Here is a 20,314-nt window from a genome sequence, read left to right as displayed (position 1 = left end):
ATAAAGGCTACAACTGATGCGTACCAAATACATAACAAGCAATTACCAAAAACAAAGGAACACAAAAAGGCAGAACTGACCAAAAACATTCAAACAGTAAGATAGCATAGAGATTGTGAACTTGCGATGATGAATCCTGGCCACACCCCTACCTGATGGGACTGTTGGTGGAGTCTGGGTCGTGTGCGAAGATGGTCCCGATGGTGGTGCCTACCGTTGCCTCCTCCGAGATTACCATCTTGCTGAACGGCGAGGAGAAGACGGGCGGCTCGTCCACGTTCTGCACATTGAGGCGCACTGTAGCTGTGTCGCTAAACGGCCCCAGGGACAGGAATCGCAGATCGATGTTTCTATTGGACGCCTCGACACGCAGGGTGTAGCTCGACTTGGTCTCAAAGTCCAGGCCCTACCGATTGGAAAGGTTAGAGAGAGAGATGGTTAGGAAGGAAGAAGGCAAAGAGGTAGGGTCAGACTGCGAGTCTGTCTGAATACCAGCACTTACATTCTAAATAGTAGGTTGCATGGGTACGCAAAAATAGAAAGTTGTATACATTTGGACCATTGAGTATGCTTTAAATGTCAGGAGGTAATACTAATTGTGTCTTTTCATCCAGTGTGAATTCGCTGCATGCTATTGAGGACAATAATCATCTTTTCAGACCCACACGTGTAGATGATAATCACACAAGGGAACGGGGCTGCACCAGAATAAACCAATGGCAGGAAACAACGCAATTGAGCATAAGAAAGAAAGAAATTAAGAAAGAAAAAAAGAAAAGAAATAGGGTTAGAGTAAAATCACCTGTAAAAAGATAAATCCTCCCAAAAGTTCTACAGCTGTACCATTGAGAGCATTTTTGACTGGCTGCATCACTGCCTAGTATGGCAATAACACCGCCCTCGATCCCATGGCACTACAGAAAGTGATGCGGACAGCCCAGTGCATCACTGGGGCCGATCTCCCTGCCATCCAGGACATCTATATGAGGCGATGTGGTAGAAAGGTACCGGACAATCGTTAAAGACTCCAACCACCCAAGCCATACATTGCTGGAGCTGATAATTTAGACTTTAGTGCGGCTTTTGACATTATCAATCATAGTCTGCTGATTGAAAAACTTAAGTGCTATGGCTTTACACCCCTTGCTATATTGTGGATAAGGAGTTACCTGTCTAACAGAACACAGAGGTTGTTCTTTAATGGAAGTCTCTCAAACATAATACAGGTAGAATCAGGAATTCCCCAAGGCAGCTGTGTAGGCCCCTTACTTTTTTCAATCTTTACTAACGACATGCCACTGGCTTGAGTAAAGCCATGTATGTGGAAATTCAAAACTAAACACGTCAGCTACAACAGTAACTGAAATGACTGCAACACTAAACAAAGAGCTGCAGTTAGTTTCAGAATGGGTGGCAAGGAATAAGTTAGTCCTAAATATAAAAAATATATAAAAAGCCTTGTATTTGGGATAAACAATCACTAAACCCTAAACCTCAACTAAATAAGAGCTGCAGTTAGTTTCAGAATGGGTGGCAAGGAANATAAAAAGCCTTGTATTTGGGATAAACAATCACTAAACCCTAAACCTCAACTAAATAAGAGCTGCAGTTAGTTTCAGAATGGGTGGCAAGGAATACGTCAGTCCTAAATATTTCTAAACTAAAAGCATTGTATTTGGGACAAATCATTCACTAAACCCATTCAAATTGAGCAAGTTGAGGTGACTAAACTGCTTGGAGTAACCCTGGATTGTAAACTGTCAAGGTCAAAACAATTTGATACAACAGCAACAAAGATGGGGAGAAGTCTGTCCATAACAAGGCAGGTCCTACAGGCCCTAGTTTTGGCCACCTGGACTACTGTTCAGTCGTGTGGTCAGGTGCCAAAAAGAGGGACCTCAGAAAATTACAATTGCCTCCATCCAAACAGGACAGCACGGCTGGCCCTTAAATGTATACATAGAGCTAACATTAAGCATATGCATGTCAATCTCTCATGGCTCAAAGTGGAGGAGAGATTGACTTCATCACTACGTGTTTTTGTAAGAAGTGAAGCTGAATAAAGCTGAATGTACCGAGCTGTCTGTTTAAACTACTAGCACACAGCTCGAACACCCATGCAAACCCCACAAGTGACATCAGAGGTCTCTTCACAGTCCACAAGTCCAGAACAGACTATGGGAGGCGCACAGCACTACATAGAGCCATGACTACATGGAACTCTATTCCACATCATGTAACTGAAAAAGCAGGTAAAAATACACCTTATGGAACAACGGGGAAGAGTGAAGAGACACACACACACACACAGGCACAGAACACACATACACATTATAAGACACACACTCTACACACACATACACATGGATGTTGTATTGTAGATACTATATATGATAGTAGAGTAGTGGCTTGAGGGAAAACTTAATGTGTTGTGAAAAGTATTACGAAATGTAATGTGGTGTAATATTTACATTGATATATAACTGCCTTAATGTTGCTGGACCCCAGGAACAGTAGCTGCTGCCTTGGCAGGAACTACTGGGGATCGTTAATAAATACAAATACAAACACAAAGACATAGACTGTTCTCTCTGTTTCTGCACGGCAAGCGGTRCCGGTGCGTCAAGTCTGACACCAACAGGCTCTGGAACAGCTTCTCTCCCCAAGCAATAAGACTGATAAATAGCTAACAAAATAGCTACACGGACTRTCTGAGTTAACCTTGTATCTTTATTGACCTTTTATTTTTGTCTCTATGCACACTCACCGGGGCCCTACACACTCACCGGGGCCCTACACACTCACCGGGGCCCTACACACTCACCGGGGCCCTACACACTCACCGGGGCCCTCACACAATCCACCCGGGCCCTACCCACCACTCACACACACTGTCACTCAAGCATCTGATCACTCACATAAAATATGAACATACATTTATACTGACTCTGCACACACCACACGCACAGGCTCTCAAATACAAGCTGCTGCTACTCTGTGTATCTTATATCCTGTTGCTAGTCACCTTACCCCCATACATATCTACCTCCATCTCTGCAGTATCCATGTACATTGTTAATATGGTACTGACCCTGTATATGTATGCTTAACCCTATACATATCTACCTCCATCACTCCAGTATCCCAGCACATTGTAAATATGGAATTGGAACTTACCCTGTATATATGTTTAAACTGGCCCTGCTATATGTCCATGGTATTGAACTGCCCCTGTCATACTCAGCTTAGGTAATTAACTGACCCTGTATATAGTATGGTATTAACTGACCCTGTATATAGTATGGTATTACCTGACCCTGTATATAGTATGGTATTAACTGACCCTGTATATAGTATGGTTACTTACTTGTGTTCTTCATATTTCTTCTTATTTCTTGTGTTTTTTCCAGTAATACATTGTTATTGGTTATTGCATTGTTGGGTTATGAATTTGCAAGAAAGTCATTTCACTGTACTTGTGCATGTGCCATTAAAACKTTAGACATATAGATGTGTTCTGAACTCATATGAGCCTCCATCAATCTCTGAACCCTGCCGTGATATTGACTGACGGTACAGAACTGTGCCAAGGTAAAATATTGATTTTAAGAAAAAGATATGCGACACTTAATACGTTCTTTCTGAAGGCAGCCATCTGCTTAACTCTGTCTTCTTGAAAGGCAGCTACTTCTTAACGTGTCGTTCTGAAGCAGTATCTTCTTAACGTGTCTTCTGAAGCAGTATCTTCTTAACATGTCTTCTGAAGCAGTATCTTCTTAACATGTCTTCTGAAGCAGTATCTCTTAACGTCTTCTGAAGCAGTATCTTCTTTAACATGTCTTCTGAAGCAGTATCTTCTTAACATGTCTTCTGAAGCAGTATCTTCTTAACAGTCTTCTGAAGCAGTATCTTCTTAACATGTCTTCTGAAGCAGTATCTTCTAACTGCTTCTGAGCAGTATCTTCTTAACATGTCTTCTGAAGCAGTATCTTCTAACATGTCTTCTGAAGCAGTATCTTCTTATTGTCTTCTGAAGCAGTATCTTCTTAACATGTCTTTTGAAGCAGTATCTTCTTAACATGTCTTCTGAAGCAGTATCTTCTTAACATGTCTTCTAAAGCAGTATCTTCTTAACATGTCTTCTGAAGCAGTATCTTCTTAACATGTCTTCTGAAGCAGTATCTTTCTTAACATGTCTTCTGAAGCAGTATCTTCTAACATGTCTTCTGAAGCAGTATCTCTAACATGTCTTCTGAAGCAGTATCTTCTCAACTGTCTTCTGAAGCAGTATCTTCTTAACATGTCATTTGAAGCAGTATCTTCTTAACATGTTTTCTACCTTCTCAGAGCTCCTAATATAATTTTCCAGTCAGAGTTATGAAAGTATTGCTTTTTAAGATATCAAGTGCAAGGTATTCAGCATACACTCACTGTCTGTAATTAATTCAAATTGTACAAGAAAAGAAGTCGCAGAGAAACGTTCAACTCCATTTGAAGCTTTAGTGTTTTTAAGTGGTAATTATATTTTGGGTTGAGTCAATACCTTTATGATTAAGTGAAAAGAAGCCTTTGACATTTAGAAGTCAAGCTCTTCACATTCTAGAATTGTACTGTGTTTCTTTCGTTGAAATTACTGGTACGTCTTACAGACTGTGGCTTTATTAACGTATTTTCAACCCTAAGACATTTGGTCGATCATTACAACAAGGGTCTCCAGCTCCGGTCCTGGAGAGCTTTGGTGTGTTCTGGCATAAGTGTGTGTGTTTTAAATCTGGACCTTTGTTTAGCTGAATCAGGTTAGTCCCACACATGCAGTCCCTAGCCTTATGGGATATTTTGTTGCGGGGAAAAACTGCTGATGCACAACCAAATTTCGAATTTGCAGGTGTGTATTCTACTATTCTAACTCTCAACAGTAAGTTATTTTTTTGGAAATTGATCCACGGGCCTATATAAGGGGGCCGCAGGCGCCAGTTCCCCATCCTGTCTAAATGACTACCGCCCCGTAGCTCTCCCATATATAGCCATGAAATGCTTTGAAAGACCGGTCATTGCTCATATCAACACCATCCCAGAAACACTGGACCCACTCCAGTTCGCATACCACCCCAACAGATCCATAGATGGCCTATATCTATTGGACGTGTACTCAAAGCATGCGCGGACCAACTGTCAAGTGTCTTCACTGACATTTTCAACCTCTCCCTGACCAAGTCTGAAATACCTACATGTTTCAAGCAGACCACCATAGTCCCTGTGCCCAAGGAAGYGAATGTAACCTGCCTAAATTTTTATAGCCCCGTGGCACTCACGTCGATAGCTGTGAAGTGCTTTGAAAGGCTGCTCATGGCTCACATTAACAGCATGCTCCCGGACACCCTAGACCCACTCTAATTCGCATACCACCCCAACAGATCCACAGATGATGCAATCTCAATCGCATTCCACACTGCCCTTTCCCACCTGGACTAAAGGAACACCTATGTGAGAATGCTGTTCATTGACTACAGCTTAGCGTTCAACACCATAGTGCCCTCCAAGCTCATCACTAAGCTAAGGACCCTGGGATTAAACACCTCCCTCTCCAACTGGATCCTGGACTTCCTGATGGGCCGCCCCCAGGCCTGAACACTGACGACGATAAGAGTTCAGAGATCTGGCAGTTTGGTGCCAGGACAACAACCTCTCCCTCAACGTCAGCAAGTCAAAGGAGCTGATCATGGACTACAGGAAATTGAGGGCCAAGCACACCCCCATTCACATCGACGGGGCTGTAGTGGAGCGGGTCAAGAGCTTCAAGTTCCTCGGTGTCCACATCACTAAGGACCTATTATGGTCGAAACACACTAACACATTCGTGAAGAGGGCAACACCTCTTCCCCCTCAGGATGCTGGAAATATTTGGCATGGGCACTCAGATCCTCAAAAACTTCTAAAGCTGCACCGTCGAGAGCATCTTGACTGGCTGGATCACCGCTTGGTAAGGCAACTACTTGACATTTGACTGCTTGGCATCTGCTACAGAGGCTAGTACATATGGCCCCAGTACATCACTGGAGCAGAACTCCCTGCCATCTAGGACCTCTATACCAGACGGTATCAGAGGAAGGTCCTAAAAAATGTCAAAGACTCCAGCCACCCAAGTCATAGACTGTTCTCTCTGCTACAACACGGCAAGGCTCGGACCAAAGGCATCTGAACAGCTTCTAAATCCAAGACATAAGACTGCTGAACAGTTAATAAAATGGCTATTTACAAATTGGCTACCCTTTATTATTTACTTATTTATATGAATTATTTTGCACTAAGTCCATTGCAGTGGCTCTATTGACACTCATTAGGCTCTACCCACACACTCACACATACTACACTGACACTCCAACACAAACGCACACAAATACATACACACATGCATATTGAAGTCACTCACACACTTTCACATCTGTTGTATTCAACGCATGTGACCAATAAAATGTGATTTGATCTCTGTCCCATACACTGTCAGTTATTGGGCATTCACATAGCCATGGAATTTGTATCAAACTCACTTGGTTTGGACAACAACTCCAAACTCCAAGAGACGGACACAACTTCCACTGTGCTAATGTAGACACTGTATCAGTCCTATACGGTGTCCGTATTAGGACTGTTCGATACTATAGGAGACATCCAGCAATGGTTTCTTAGAGGAGAGGTCTGCATTGTACCTGTCACACCCTGAYCTGTTTCACCTGTCTTTGTGCTTGTCTCCACCACCTTCAGGTGTCGCCCATCTGCCCCGTTATCCCCTGTGTATTTATACCCGTGTTCTCTGTTTGTCTGTTGCCAGTTTGTCTTGTATCCGTCAAGCCTACCAGTGTTTTTCCTCGTATTCCTGTTTTCTCTCTAGTCCCTAGTTTTCTGGTTTTCCCGGTTTTGACCATTCTGCCTGCCCTGACCCTGAGCCTGCCATCCACGATCCCCATCCACGATCCTGTACCTTTAGGACTCTGCTCTGGATAACTGACCTCTGCCTGCCCTTTAACCTGTCGTTTTCCTGCCCCCTGTTTTTTGTAATAAACTTTTGTTACTTCAAACTGTCTGCATCTGGGTCTTATCCTGAGGTCTGATAGTACCTTTTGCAGAGTGATGAGGCCCTCCTGTGTGTCTGGGTCGGGGGTGATTCGGAACAGTCCCAGGCCGTCCCCATCCACGATCCTGTACTCCATCTCAGCATTGGGTCCCACATCTGAGTCTAGCGCCTTTATCTTGGCTACCGTCGTGGCCAACGGCAGGGACTCGGGCACACTGAACTGATAACTTTCTACAGGCGAGAGAGAGAGACAGCCAGAGGGACATAGAGACAGACAGAGAGAGAGAGAGACAAAGACAGACACACAAACAGACAGACAGACAGACAGACAGACAGACAGACAGACAGACAGACAGAGCGAGACAAAGAGAGAGATAGAGAGAGAGGGGTAAGGGGAGAAAGAAGGAAATCCAGAAAGAGAAAAAGATGGAGGGAGAGAAACCAGGCCAGACACACAAGTTATCGAGGAGACCATTTTCCACCTTCGCTCTGTGGCGGTGCTTATCGCCCGGCTGCTCCCTTCACTCTGTGTCCACGCAAACACGTTATAATAGTTTTTTAGGCCAAACCGTTCAGATGCTACAGACGTTTTTCGTGAGAAGACAGATTTTCAGGTTGTCAAATGGTCTGACAAACAGCGCTCTAGCTCTGCCACCTTTCACCGCAGATGCAGAAGGGCGATATCAGCGGATGTGATGGATTGAGACTCAGTGCAAAAAAACAGGTACCTCTATTTTAAACTGACGGATTTTGGTGTTTCTTTATTTATTATGTAAATTGGATTTTCCGCGGGGCGCCCACATCAAATCTAGGGGGTATTAATGTGCTTTCAAATAAACCCCAATAACATCAAGTTGTAACCAACAAGGTTCCGCGGTGTTGGGTTTAGGGCTAACTGACCATGATAAAGTAAAGAGGCTCTTACTGCGAGAGAAGTGTGGWGGGTTGTCGTTGACGTCAGTGAGCGTCACCGTGACAGAGGTGGTCCCGGAGAGTCCTCCCATCTGGCCCACCATGTCCTTGGCCTGTATGACGAGCAGATACTGTTCCCGAGCCTCGCGGTCCATGTTGGGCAGAGCCGTCCTGACCACGCCTGCAAAGAAAGATCGAGTAACACTTTACTTCGGACATTCATTTATAGTATAACTTGGTATATCTTGGTATGTTTTATGAATCAATTTCTGTTATGTCTTCTATGTGGCAATTTTTCCACCCGGCTTGAATCAACGGATTCATTAATTACTCAGATTCATTATAAGATGATACATATAGGAAAAAAAGAATAGACAAATTCCACAACCACCAACACAGCGGGCTAAGTTTGCGAGATTTGCCAAATTAAGACACCATCTAAAATACGTCATATTTAGGTGTTTATYTTGACAGATCATTGGATTACAACATATTTTTTTATTGTGGATGAAATTACATTAATAAAACATCCTTAAACAGCCAGTACACAACCTAACCACAACGTCATAAAAGACGTCATTGCAACCAGTTATGCTCGCTGGGAATACTTTTCCCCTGGTATGACAATGCCCATGTTGCTGTGTTCTAGAATAATCCTTGGAGAATGCTCCATAACTCAGGAACATTATTACAGTTTGACTCCGGCGCCTATGGTCAGCACTCTGGTTCATGCATCTGATGTAATGAGAGGCAACGCGTTACAATAGGTTGTAAACACTGTCTTTGATGGCAGAGGAGAGGCTTTTATTAATCTGGAAACAGACTACTGTACACCTGCCCCTCCCTAACATCAGGAGAACCATCATAACCACCGTTGAGSAGCGAAAGTAGGAACCTTTGATATATATTTTTAAGGGATTGACAGATTGTATTGAACAGATAAGTGACCGTATGGAAAGACAGAGAGAGGCTTTGTCAAAAAGGAAGTTTGACACTCATTTCTGAAGCATTATTTCCTCCTTTGGAAGTGACGTACATCCAATTATAAGGTGAAATAATAAGGGGATGATAGCAGGTATGACGTTGCATACTATAAATCCAAAATGGAAATACAGTATATTCCTCTAGAAACATATCGTTGTCAACACTGTATTTTCAGATCATCTAGATACAGAGAAATCTTCTTCTAAAATCTCTCCAAGAGAGTTTTCTACACACAACCTAACACGGATTCATCATAATTCACTTTTTTTGTTCACTTAAGCGTCATCCGTTTCACATTCCCGTCTTTCAATATATATTTAGTTATTCCTCTGAATCAACATCACCGAGTTCAAATCAAAAGCCTCCCTCCTTTTCCCTTCCCTTCTGACTCTTACTAGACTGTAGCAACACGTTCTCAAGAACGCTTAATCAACAGACTTGTTGTCTTAACTGATGACGAGGCTACATTATACGTGATGAAAAGAGCACGGTAATGAAAACACGTTGATTGCATTTAAGGTTTACATCCGCCTCAATCAGACGCTGTGTTGCCAGCTGAAGTGGTGTTGAGGGACAACTTGATCAAAACTCATCAGACACCAGGGACCAGATCCAGCTACACAATTCAAATGAATGAGCGTTGATTCAAAACGCGACGTCTTCCGCCAAGACGGGACAAACGTCATCGGCAATGTGAGGAAACACTCAGTCGTGCATTTTAATCTATAAACTGAAGATTGACAAAACATAAAACCGCTCTAAAATACATTTTCAATCTAATTGTTCAGGGAAACTTGACTTTGCTGTGTAACATAATGTCAGAATTCTCCAATATCTCTCAAATTTCACAGTTTTGTAATAAAAAAAATAAAAAAAACCCTGCTGAGGTTTAATCACTGGTGTATAATTACTGTATAAACGACAGCAGAGAGCAAAGAGCCTGCTTTTTGATAGTACACACCACTGTGATGTGATGTATTGCTGACCTGTTCTTGGTTCCACGGAGAAGTAGGGCTGGCCCTCAAGGATACTGTAGACCACCCTGGCACTGTTTCCATACGTGGGGTCATCCGCATCTGTCGCCACCACCGTCACCACAGATGTGCCTGCAATAACAAATAATTCAGTCACAAAAAAACWAACAATTACAAAAAGCCTTTTCCTCTTTTTTATTTATTTATTTGAGAGTCCGAGTTGAACCGACCGGACAGAGAAATTCGGGGGGGAAATATTTGAGTCGAAGTAGCTGTGGACCAGGATTTGATCCCATGAGGACCCGGTTAGATACTGATGTTTATCCACCTGTGGTTCTTAATCCTGATCCCCGTGCTTCTACACCTGCATTGCTTGCTGTTTGTGGTTTTAGGCTGGGTTTCTGTACAGCACTTTGAGACATCAGCTGATGTAAGAAGGGCTTTATAAATACATTTGATTTGATTTGGTCACGGGGACACAAAGGGGTGTACATTTTTGTTTTTGCCCTAACACTACACAGCTGATTCAAAGTATCAACACATCATCAAGTTTTGATGAATGCAATCCAGACGGAAGATTCCCGGAATCAAAAGAGAATGAGCAGGAAATCCGGGATCCTCCAACCAGGATTTCAGTAAAACTGGGGATTTTGGGGTAAAAGTTACCAGAATATTGCAACCCTAAGTCTACATCAAAAGCCACCGTATTCCCCATTTATAAGAAAAWTTTTCCATAGAGTACAGAAGGGTTGTAGCAATTGCCTGGGGTAGGCTAGAGCTTGTCTTGCCTTTATATGGAATTCAAACTGTTCCTACACATCACTTTGGTAATATCAAACTTGCGATAGAGCCTGCTTTTGCTCCATTAACTTCCTCATTAAAACAACTGGAATGCTAATAAAAGTTGTTTTGTGAGTTGATCATTTCCACCATGTGAAAAACACATGAAAGCTACCACAGACGTACAGCTGTGAGTTATGATTGCAAGCATATGTTTCACCATTTGTGTTGGTATATACGCACGCACGCACGCACGCAACACCACACACACACACACACACACACACACACACACATACCACACACACACACACACCACACACACACACACACACACACACACACACACACACACACACACACAACACACACACACACACACACACACACACACACTCAACCAAGAAAATGTTCTATTCTGCAAAATACAATATCGGCATATAAAATGTCAACCAATCACTACTTGGGTGATTCAACTGGCCTTGTAATTCTTCAGCACAATCATTTCAGTCCGAATGGGGTCCTTTCAGCCAGGTATATTCACTCTTCACATGTATTGGTAGAGCAAGGGGGTATCTTTACCCTTGGATTGAGTGAAATCACTTCGCTCCTTTTGTTTGTTTCTACTTGTGATTGAAAAGACCACCTCTTCCTTTTGTTGTTGTTCAATAGCTTCACAGCTTCTCTTTCACCACGTTCAATTCAACTGCTGTCTATGAAGACAAAACTCAACTTTTGGACGTTTCTAGTCTTTTTTTTTCTGTCACTACTTTTTAATTTTAATTTTATGTGTTTCACCTTCGCCGGCCAATTGTGATTTTGAACATATTTCTTTCATAAGGGCTATAGAGACGTCACCACTCTGGTACTTTGGTGGCACTTAAAGAGAACATTAAAGCTCTCACATTTTGGGGAAACATATATTACTTTTACGGTAATAGAACCCGCCAGTTCCCTCATTTAAGCAGTATTTATGACTCATTGGCTCAAAAGAGAAATTATAGTTAAATGTTCTCGGTTGTAAAAAAGTCCATAAAGATGTTTGGGGACCTTCCCATTTGGTGTCATGACGCAGAACCGTGGAGAAGGTTCCAGAGCATTTATTATGTTTACATACGTCGCACTGAGGAACAACACAGCTACACAAGCCGCATATTTTWWTTTTTTTATTTTTAAAGGAACAGGAATTCTCACTCATTTTGTAATTTCATACAAAGGAGCGAAAGTAGGAACGATATGAAAAAGGATGGGAGACCAGATGCTGCTGGATGGGAGAACAGATCTGACTCTCTGTGGTCAAAAAGATCCCATGGCATTATTCGTAAGAGTAGGGGTGTTAACCCCAGTGTCCTGACTAAATTCCCAATCTGGCCCTCATACCATCATGGACACCTAATCATCCCCAGCTTCTAATTGATTCATTTCAAACCCCCCCCCCTCCTTTCCCCTATAACTCTTCCCATGTACAAAATAAAAACACTATAGCCGGCAGATTTCAGGTTTCTTTTCTCCGTCTTGTTTGTCCAATTGGCTCTAAAGAGAGATCTTGAGAGCCATTTTGTCTTTGGTCACAAAGGTTGGCTTTCTCACAAACAAGCTCTGGCCTCTAATGCAAAGATTAAACAAATCATTGTCTCTTAAAAATTCCATTAATCTCCCATCTGGTGTTAAGATTTTAGATAAGATGTATGAAGAGCCAGCGAGGACCAGTCCAAAGTGCGATATAAGCGGCTCTTTTCTCATGACATTTTCATTGACAAGGGTGATACACTAATGGCACCCTATTCTCTAAATAGAGCCCTACATTTAATGGGCCTTGGTCAGAATTAGTGCACTTTATAGGGAATATGGTGCCATTTGGGTAGGAGACTCATTGTCAATGAAAATCACAAGAGAGAAAAGAGCCAATTATACTGCAGCTTGCCCAGTTCCTCACTGGCTTTCCATCTTAACGAGGCGGTGTGCCTATAGGACGATGGCCTAACGGCCAAAACATTTGCTCCAGATATTATAAGCCGGGAATTGAAAACAAAACTACTGAGAATGTCAAACAAAACATCCTCCATACTAAAGTCTCCATACTAGTCTCCATACTACAGTGCGGTTACATGCACACAATAATGTGATTATTGCAGATAGTCAGACTGATATAATAGTTAGATTAAAACGTTTACATGCTTTACAAGAACGATTTCCCTAATAATCTGTTTCCATGGACACATCTGAGATCAGGCTACCACTCTGATAAATGCAGAAGATCCCCAATCAAAATAAACATTCTACAGTGTCCATACTACTACAGTGCCCATTCTACTACAGTGTCTTCATCCTACCACAGTGTCCATACTAGTACAGTGTCTTCATACTACTACAGTGTCCCTACTACTACAGTGTCTTCATCCTATATACAGTGTCCACTTACTACACGTGTCTTCATCTATCACAGTGTCCCTACTACTACTACAGTTGTCTTCATCCTATCACGGTGTCCATTACTACTACAGTGTCTTTATTCTCCACAGTGTTCATACTACTAGACAGTGTCTTCATTTCCTACATCACAGTTGGTCTCCTACTATGACAGTGTCTCATACTACCAGTGTCATTACACGTGATTCTATTACAGTGTTTCATACTACGACAGTGTCTTCATATTACTACAGTGTCCAAACTAATACAGTGTCCATACTAATACAGTGTCCTATCCTACTACAGTGTCTACCTCCTACTACAGATGTCTTCACTCCTACTACAGTCGTCTACCTCCTACTACAGTTTTCTTCATCTACTACAGTGTCTACCTCCTACTACAGGTTGTCTTCATACTACTACCAGTGTCCATTCTACTACAGTGCATGCTACTACAGTGTCTTCATCTTACCACAGTGTCTTCATACCAATACAGTGTCCATACTACACGTGTCTTCAATACTACTACAGTGTCAATACTACTACGTGTCGATACTACACCAGTGTCCATCACTACTACAGTGTCCATACTACTATAGTGTCCATATTACTACAGTGTCTTCATCTTACTGCAGCGCCAATACTACTTTAGAGGCCACACTACTACAGTGTCCATACTACTACAATGCCTGCATACTACCACAGAGCTTTCATATAACTACAGTGTCCATATACACGTGTCCATACTACTACAGTTCCCATACTAACAAGTGTCTTCATACTACTACAGTGCCTACATACTACTACACAGGTCTCACTACAGAGCTTTCATATAACTCAGTGTCCATACTACTACAGTGTCTCTACTAACAGTGCCTCATATACTAGTACAAGTGTCCATACTACTACATTGTCTTCATACTACTACAGTGTCCATACTACTACAGTGTCTTCATACTACCACAGTGTCCATACTACTACAGTGCCCATTCTACTACAGTGTCTTCATACTACGACAGTGTCCTTCATATTACTACAGTAGGTCAACACAACTAATACAGTGTCCATACTATACAGTGTCGTCCTCCTACTACAGTGTCTACTCCTACTTACAGTGTCTTCATCCTACTACAGTGTCTACCTCCTACTACAGTGTCTTCATACTACTACAGTGTCTACCTCCTACTACAGTGTCTTCATACTACTACAGTGTCCATTCTACTACAGTGTCTTCATCTTACCACAGTGTCTTCATACCAATACAGTGTCCATACTACTACAGTGTCTTCATACTACTACAGTGTCAATACTACTACAGTGTCGATACTACACCAGTGTCCATACTACTACAGTGTCCATACTACTATAGTGTCCATATTACTACAGTGTCTTCATCTTACTGCAGCGCCAATACTACTTTAGAGGCCACACTACTACAGTGTCCATACTACTACAATGCCTGCATACTACCACAGAGCTTTCATATAACTACAGTGTCCATACTACTACAGTGTCCATACTACTACAGTTCCCATACTAACCAGGTGTTCATACTACTACAGTGCCTACATACTACTACAGTGTCCATACTACCACAGAGCTTTCATATAACTACAGTGTCCATACTACTACAGTGTCCATACTACTACGTGCCTATATACTAGTACAGTGTCCATACTACTACATTGTCTTCATACTACTACAGTGTCCATATACTACAGTGCGTCATCCTACTACAGTGTCGTCATCCTACTACAGTGTCTTCATACTACTACAGTGTCCATACTACTACAGTGTCGTCATCCTACTACAGTGTCGTCATCCTACTACAGTGTCTTCATACTACTACAGTGTCCATACTACTACAGTGTCTCGATATAACACAGTGTCTTCATACTACAAGTGTCAATACCACAACTGTGTCTTCATCCTACTACAGTGTCTATACTACTCAGTATCCATACTACTACAGTGTCTTCATACTACTACAGTGTCCATACTCTACAGTGTATTCATCCTACTACAGTGTCTTCATCCTACTACAGTGTCCATACTACTACAGTGTCTTCATCTACTACAGTGTCTTCATCCTACTACAGTGTCCATACTACTACAGTGTCTTCATCCTACTACAGTGTCCATACTACTACAGTGTCCATACTACACGTGTCTTCATCCTACTACAGTATCGATACTACTACAGTGTCTTCATACTACTACAGTGTCCATACTACTACAGTGTCTTCATCCTACTACAGTGTCCATACTACTACAGTGTCGTCATCCTACTACAGTGTCCATACTACTACAGTATCGATACTACTACAGTGTCCATACTACTACAATGTCTTCATCCAACTACTGTGTCCATAATACTACAGTGTCCATACTACTACAGTGTCGTCATCCTACTACATTGTCTTCATCCAACTACATTGTCTTCATCCTACTACACAGTGTCCATACTATTACAGTTTCCTTACTACTATAGTGTCCATATTAGTACAGTGTCTTCATCCTACTACAGTGTCCATACTGCTGCAGTGTCTTCAAACTCAACAGTATTCATCCTACTACAGTGTCCATACTACTATAGTGTCCATACTATTACAGTGTCCATACTACTACAGTTCCAAACGAATACAGTGTCTTCATACTAATACAGTGGCAATACTACAATAGAGACCATACCACTACAGTGCCCATACTACTACAGTGCCCATACTACTACAGTGTTCATACTACCACAGTGTCCATACTACTACAGTGTCCATACTACTACAGTGCCCATACTACTACAGTGTTCATACTACACACAGTGTCCATACTACTACAGTGTCCATACTACTACAGTGTTCATACTACTACAGTGTTCATCATCTATACGTGCCATATACTACTACAGTGTCCATACTACTACAGTGTCCATACTACTACAGTGCCCATACTACTACAGTGTCCATACTATTAAACAAGTGTCCATACTACTACAGTGTCCATACTACTTACAGTGTTCCGATACTACTACAGTGTCCATACTACTACAGTGTCGTCATACTACTACAGTGTTCATACTACTACAGTGTTCATACTACTACAGTGTCTTCATACTACTACAGTGTCCATACTACTACAATATTCATACTACAACAGTATTCATACTACTACAGTGTCCATACTACTACCGTGTATATCTATTGCTTGTCACCCCCTATCAATGTTCTGCACCACGCTATAGGCAGTTCCAGCAGGCAAAACAGGTTGACATGATGTGGTTGAAATGACGTGGTTGATATGATTTGATTGATATGTTCTGCACGCTGGGTTGATGATTTCACTTAATGTTACTCACCCACTGGGGACATCTCGGGGACCCTGGCTGAGTAGGGTCCATCCAGGAACTTGGGCTCATTGTCGTTAATATCCTGGACCTTGATGACGAACTCAGACTCTGGCTCCACGGGCAGGTTGGTGTGGCGGTGCCTGGCCTGAGCCCGGAGCGTGTAGTAAGCCTGCTCCTCGCGGTCCAGACGCTTGGTGGCGTGGATGTCACCCGTGTTCTCGTCGATGGTGAAGATGGAGGTAGCTCCCTCTCCATTGAGTACGTACTTCACCTGGCCTTCACCCTTGTCCACGTCCGAGTGCAGCTACAGGGGAAGAGCAGAGGTTATAATACAATACAAAACTACTTAAGAATTATGGAAACATGAGATTATTGACACCTGAAAATGGAACCAGTGTCAATATTAAGTTTCCCTATATACAGTACCAGTCAAAAGATGACACACCTACTCATTCAAGGGATTTCCATAGCATTCTGCAGCAGTACGCCATACCATCTGGTTTGCGCTTAGTGGGACAATCATTTGTTTTTCCACAGGACAATGACCCAACACACCTCCAGGCTGTGTAAGGGCTATGTGACCAAGAMGGAGAGTGATGGAGTGCTGCATCAGATGACCTGGCCTCCACAATCACCCRACCTCAACCCAATTGAGATGGTTTGGGATGAGTTGGACCACAGAATGAYGGAAAAGCAGCCAACAAGTGCTCATTATATGTGGGAACTCCTTCAAGACTGTTGGAAAAGCATTCCAGGTGAAGCTGGTTGTGGAATGCCAAGACGGTGCAAAGCTGTCATCAAGGCAAAGGGTRGCTACTTTGAAGAATCTCAAATCTAAAATATATTTTGATTTGTTTAAAACTTTTTTGGTTACTACATGATTCCATATGTGTTATTTCATAGTTTTGATGTCTTCACTATTATTCTACAATGTAGATAACAGTAAAAAATAAAGAAAAACCCTTGAATGTTTAGGTGTGTCCAAACTTTTGACTGATACTGTGTGAAATGGATTCTTCGAAATARTTATAGAACTGAATGATAAACAAACATTCCAAACAATCTGGGATATTACAGAAAATGTTGTACATTTAGTCATAATATCGGCCAAAATCATTGCTTTAGTGAAAATAGGATTTATTTTGACATCTAGTTCAAACTCCTCGACTGCCTACAAAAAGCCATGACATTACCTTACCAAAGGATCTGTCTCAGTCCAAACTCCACAGAATAAGGAAATTCTAAACCATTTATTAAGAAGTACATACCATTTAACTAATATAGAATAGATCATGTTGAAATGGTTTTGATTTGGTAGAAAAATACGGACAACAAAACAGCTGGGAATTGTGTATTGAGAATATGTTGAGTTGTTCTGTTCTTTTACTTTGCACACTTCAATCTTTTTCACAATCAGATCATTTCTGGAACACATGAATATCAATTACCAGCCCTGGCCGAGGATCTCTTGTTAAACGCAATACATCTACATAAAACACGCTTTTCATTTCTCAGGCACCACTACTTTTCAGAGATCTGTTTTAAGAAAATGTGTTTTTTTCCGTCATTTCTTATTTATTAGAGTTGGTTTATCAAGATGGATTTTCACAGCTCAATATTTTGCTTGTGTTCAAACTTCGCTCTTTATTTCCATGGATTTCATTCAAATATTAGTCACTGCATTTCAAGTTAAAATGCAAATTTTGGTAATCAAATCTTTTTCAAATCTGACATCCTGTGTGAGGGAGTTGTTTCGAAAGTCCACAAAGTGTTTTTCATATCACATTGGGGATTACTGAGATTTATAATAACTCAATGCTATTAATAAAAGTGCTTTACGTAAAAACCTAAAATCATAGGCCTATGGGTATCTTTGGGTTTATTTGCATAAAATAACGTTAATACAATCCGTCCTTCTTATCATATTTGTCTGGAGAATAAAAAAAGGCTTCTATATGATATCAAACAGGAAATCTCTGTTGCCCTTCTCCCTCCCGACTCCCTTTACACTATATTTATTTCCCTCTCTACCCAACCACCCCCTCTCTTTCTCTCCCTGTTTCACATAGAGAAATATTTTTTCTCTGTCTAAGAAGCCTTATTTAACGCCGGTCTCTTGGGGCGGCCTGGGCCACAAACCAGGCCCATAGCTTTTTCTCCCCTTCTATTGAAATCATCCTATTTTTCAGGTCCTCAATCTAACCCTCTAGACTCAGGAGAGTGGTGAGTGGAGAGAGAAAGAGCGGAGAGAGAGAGAGAGCGAGAGAGCAAGGAGAGAGAGAGGAGAGAGGAGAGAAAGAGCGGAGAGAGAGCATGAGCGAGAGAGCAAGGAGAGAGAGAGGAGAGAGGAGAGAAAGAGCGGAGAGAGAGCGAGAGCGAGAGAGCGAGAGCGCAAGAGAGCGAGGGAGTGAGAGCGCTCGAGAGAGAGAGAGAGAGGAGAGAGAGAGAGAGGAGAGAGAAAGGAGAGAGAGAGAGTGTTTGGGGGACAGGGTTGTGTTTTGTTCTGTGTTCTGCTCAGTCTGTGTATACAGTATTGAACCAAGGAGAAAAACAAAGAAGTCCATATCCGCCTTACTCTCTACGGGCAAAGGCTTGCAGCCCCAATAAAAAGACGGTCTCCATGGCATAGCTCAATGCTCTTTTCTAAGTGACTGCCCGTAGCTGCTTAAATTGCATTGCAAGGCGTTGTAGTGACAAGCTTTGGCCCAAAGTGTCAAGACTGGCTGCTGCTGCTGAATGTAAACGTTGAACTTTTTATGCTTCAGTTTGCTTTAGTTTTCAGCTTTTTGGGTTATTTGTTCAATGTTGTTAAAATGCTTTGAGATTTCTGAATAGGTGAGGTGATCAATTCAGTCAAGGCCACATTGCAGTTAGTGCAGTAGAAAATCAATAAAACATTTGAAACTGAAGAATGCCTTGGATGCTGCCAAAATAGGTAGTAGTCATTGTCCCTAACATGTAGATACTGTACCTTCAGATTCCTCAAATAACAACATGTTTTCAAGGGCTAACAAAACAGGGAATGAACCCTTTGATATTTGAGCGGTGTTTTTCCCAACGGATGTGAAAAAAGATATTACGAAATTACCATAAAAAAATATTGAGTAGACCACGACTTACGAAAACATAGCACACCACCCTCAGATATCTTTTTTAAATAGTGTAAACAAGTCATCAAAATTAGAGCACATATTCAGCCTGTCATGACAAGTCATCAAAATTAGGCCACATATTCAGCCTGTCATGACAAGTCATCATCTTTCAAAAAAATAAAAAAAACCCTACTGGGAATTAACACATTCTGTTTGCAATTCTAACATGTTCCATGACATGTGAAATGACTTTAAAATGCTTCCAATACGTTTGGAATACAAATGCTCTCCAGACAAATTGTTATGCGTAATTACAATAAAATGTGTTATTGTGTGTTCATTGTAATTATTGTATTTCCAGCATGTTTTGGAAACTTGTACAGTTCTGGTAAGGAACATACAGGAGCTGTCATGTGTTGAGATTGTGTAGAGCTTCGTTCTCTTGGTAAAGTACAGGTTCACTGAGTTACAAATGTATCTCAGTTTAGGATCTAGGTTAAGATGCCTAAAACTGGGGAACAGAGCATCCTATAGGGTTAGATCCTGAACTGAGGAACAGAGCATCCTTATAGGGTTAGATCCTGAACTGAGGAACAGAGCATCCTATAGGGTTAGATCCTGAACTGAGGAACAGAGCATCCTATAGGGTTAGATCCTGAACTGAGGAACAGAGCATCCTATAGGGTTAGATCCTGAACTGAGGAACAGAGCATCCTATAGGATTAGATCCTGAACGCTGAGGAAGCAG

The 20,314-nt window shown here is 41.8% G+C and overlaps 1 protein-coding gene across 2 annotated transcripts in view; it reads right to left on the bottom strand.

Annotated features, from left to right (window-relative positions):
* Positions 1-20,314, bottom strand: part of LOC112070677 (cadherin-7-like) — a 136,935-nt gene that overhangs the window by 36,278 nt on the left and 80,343 nt on the right. For both annotated transcript variants that reach the window (XM_024138106.2, XM_070439070.1), the window contains exons 3-7: positions 16,484-16,778; positions 9,955-10,074; positions 7,998-8,165; positions 7,116-7,303; positions 153-406 (exon numbers count right to left, since the gene is read on the bottom strand). In XM_024138106.2, coding sequence (XP_023993874.2) covers positions 153-406; positions 7,116-7,303; positions 7,998-8,165; positions 9,955-10,074; positions 16,484-16,778 — 1,025 coding nt within the window. The remainder of the gene's footprint in view (positions 1-152; positions 407-7,115; positions 7,304-7,997; positions 8,166-9,954; positions 10,075-16,483; positions 16,779-20,314) is intronic.

The sequence above is a fragment of the Salvelinus sp. IW2-2015 genome, unplaced genomic scaffold, assembly GCF_002910315.2.
Source record: "Salvelinus sp. IW2-2015 unplaced genomic scaffold, ASM291031v2 Un_scaffold1390, whole genome shotgun sequence".
Classification (NCBI taxonomy): domain Eukaryota; kingdom Metazoa; phylum Chordata; class Actinopteri; order Salmoniformes; family Salmonidae; genus Salvelinus; species Salvelinus sp. IW2-2015.
Note: the sequence above shows the minus strand (reverse complement) of the source record. Positions and strands in the feature narration are given on the sequence as shown.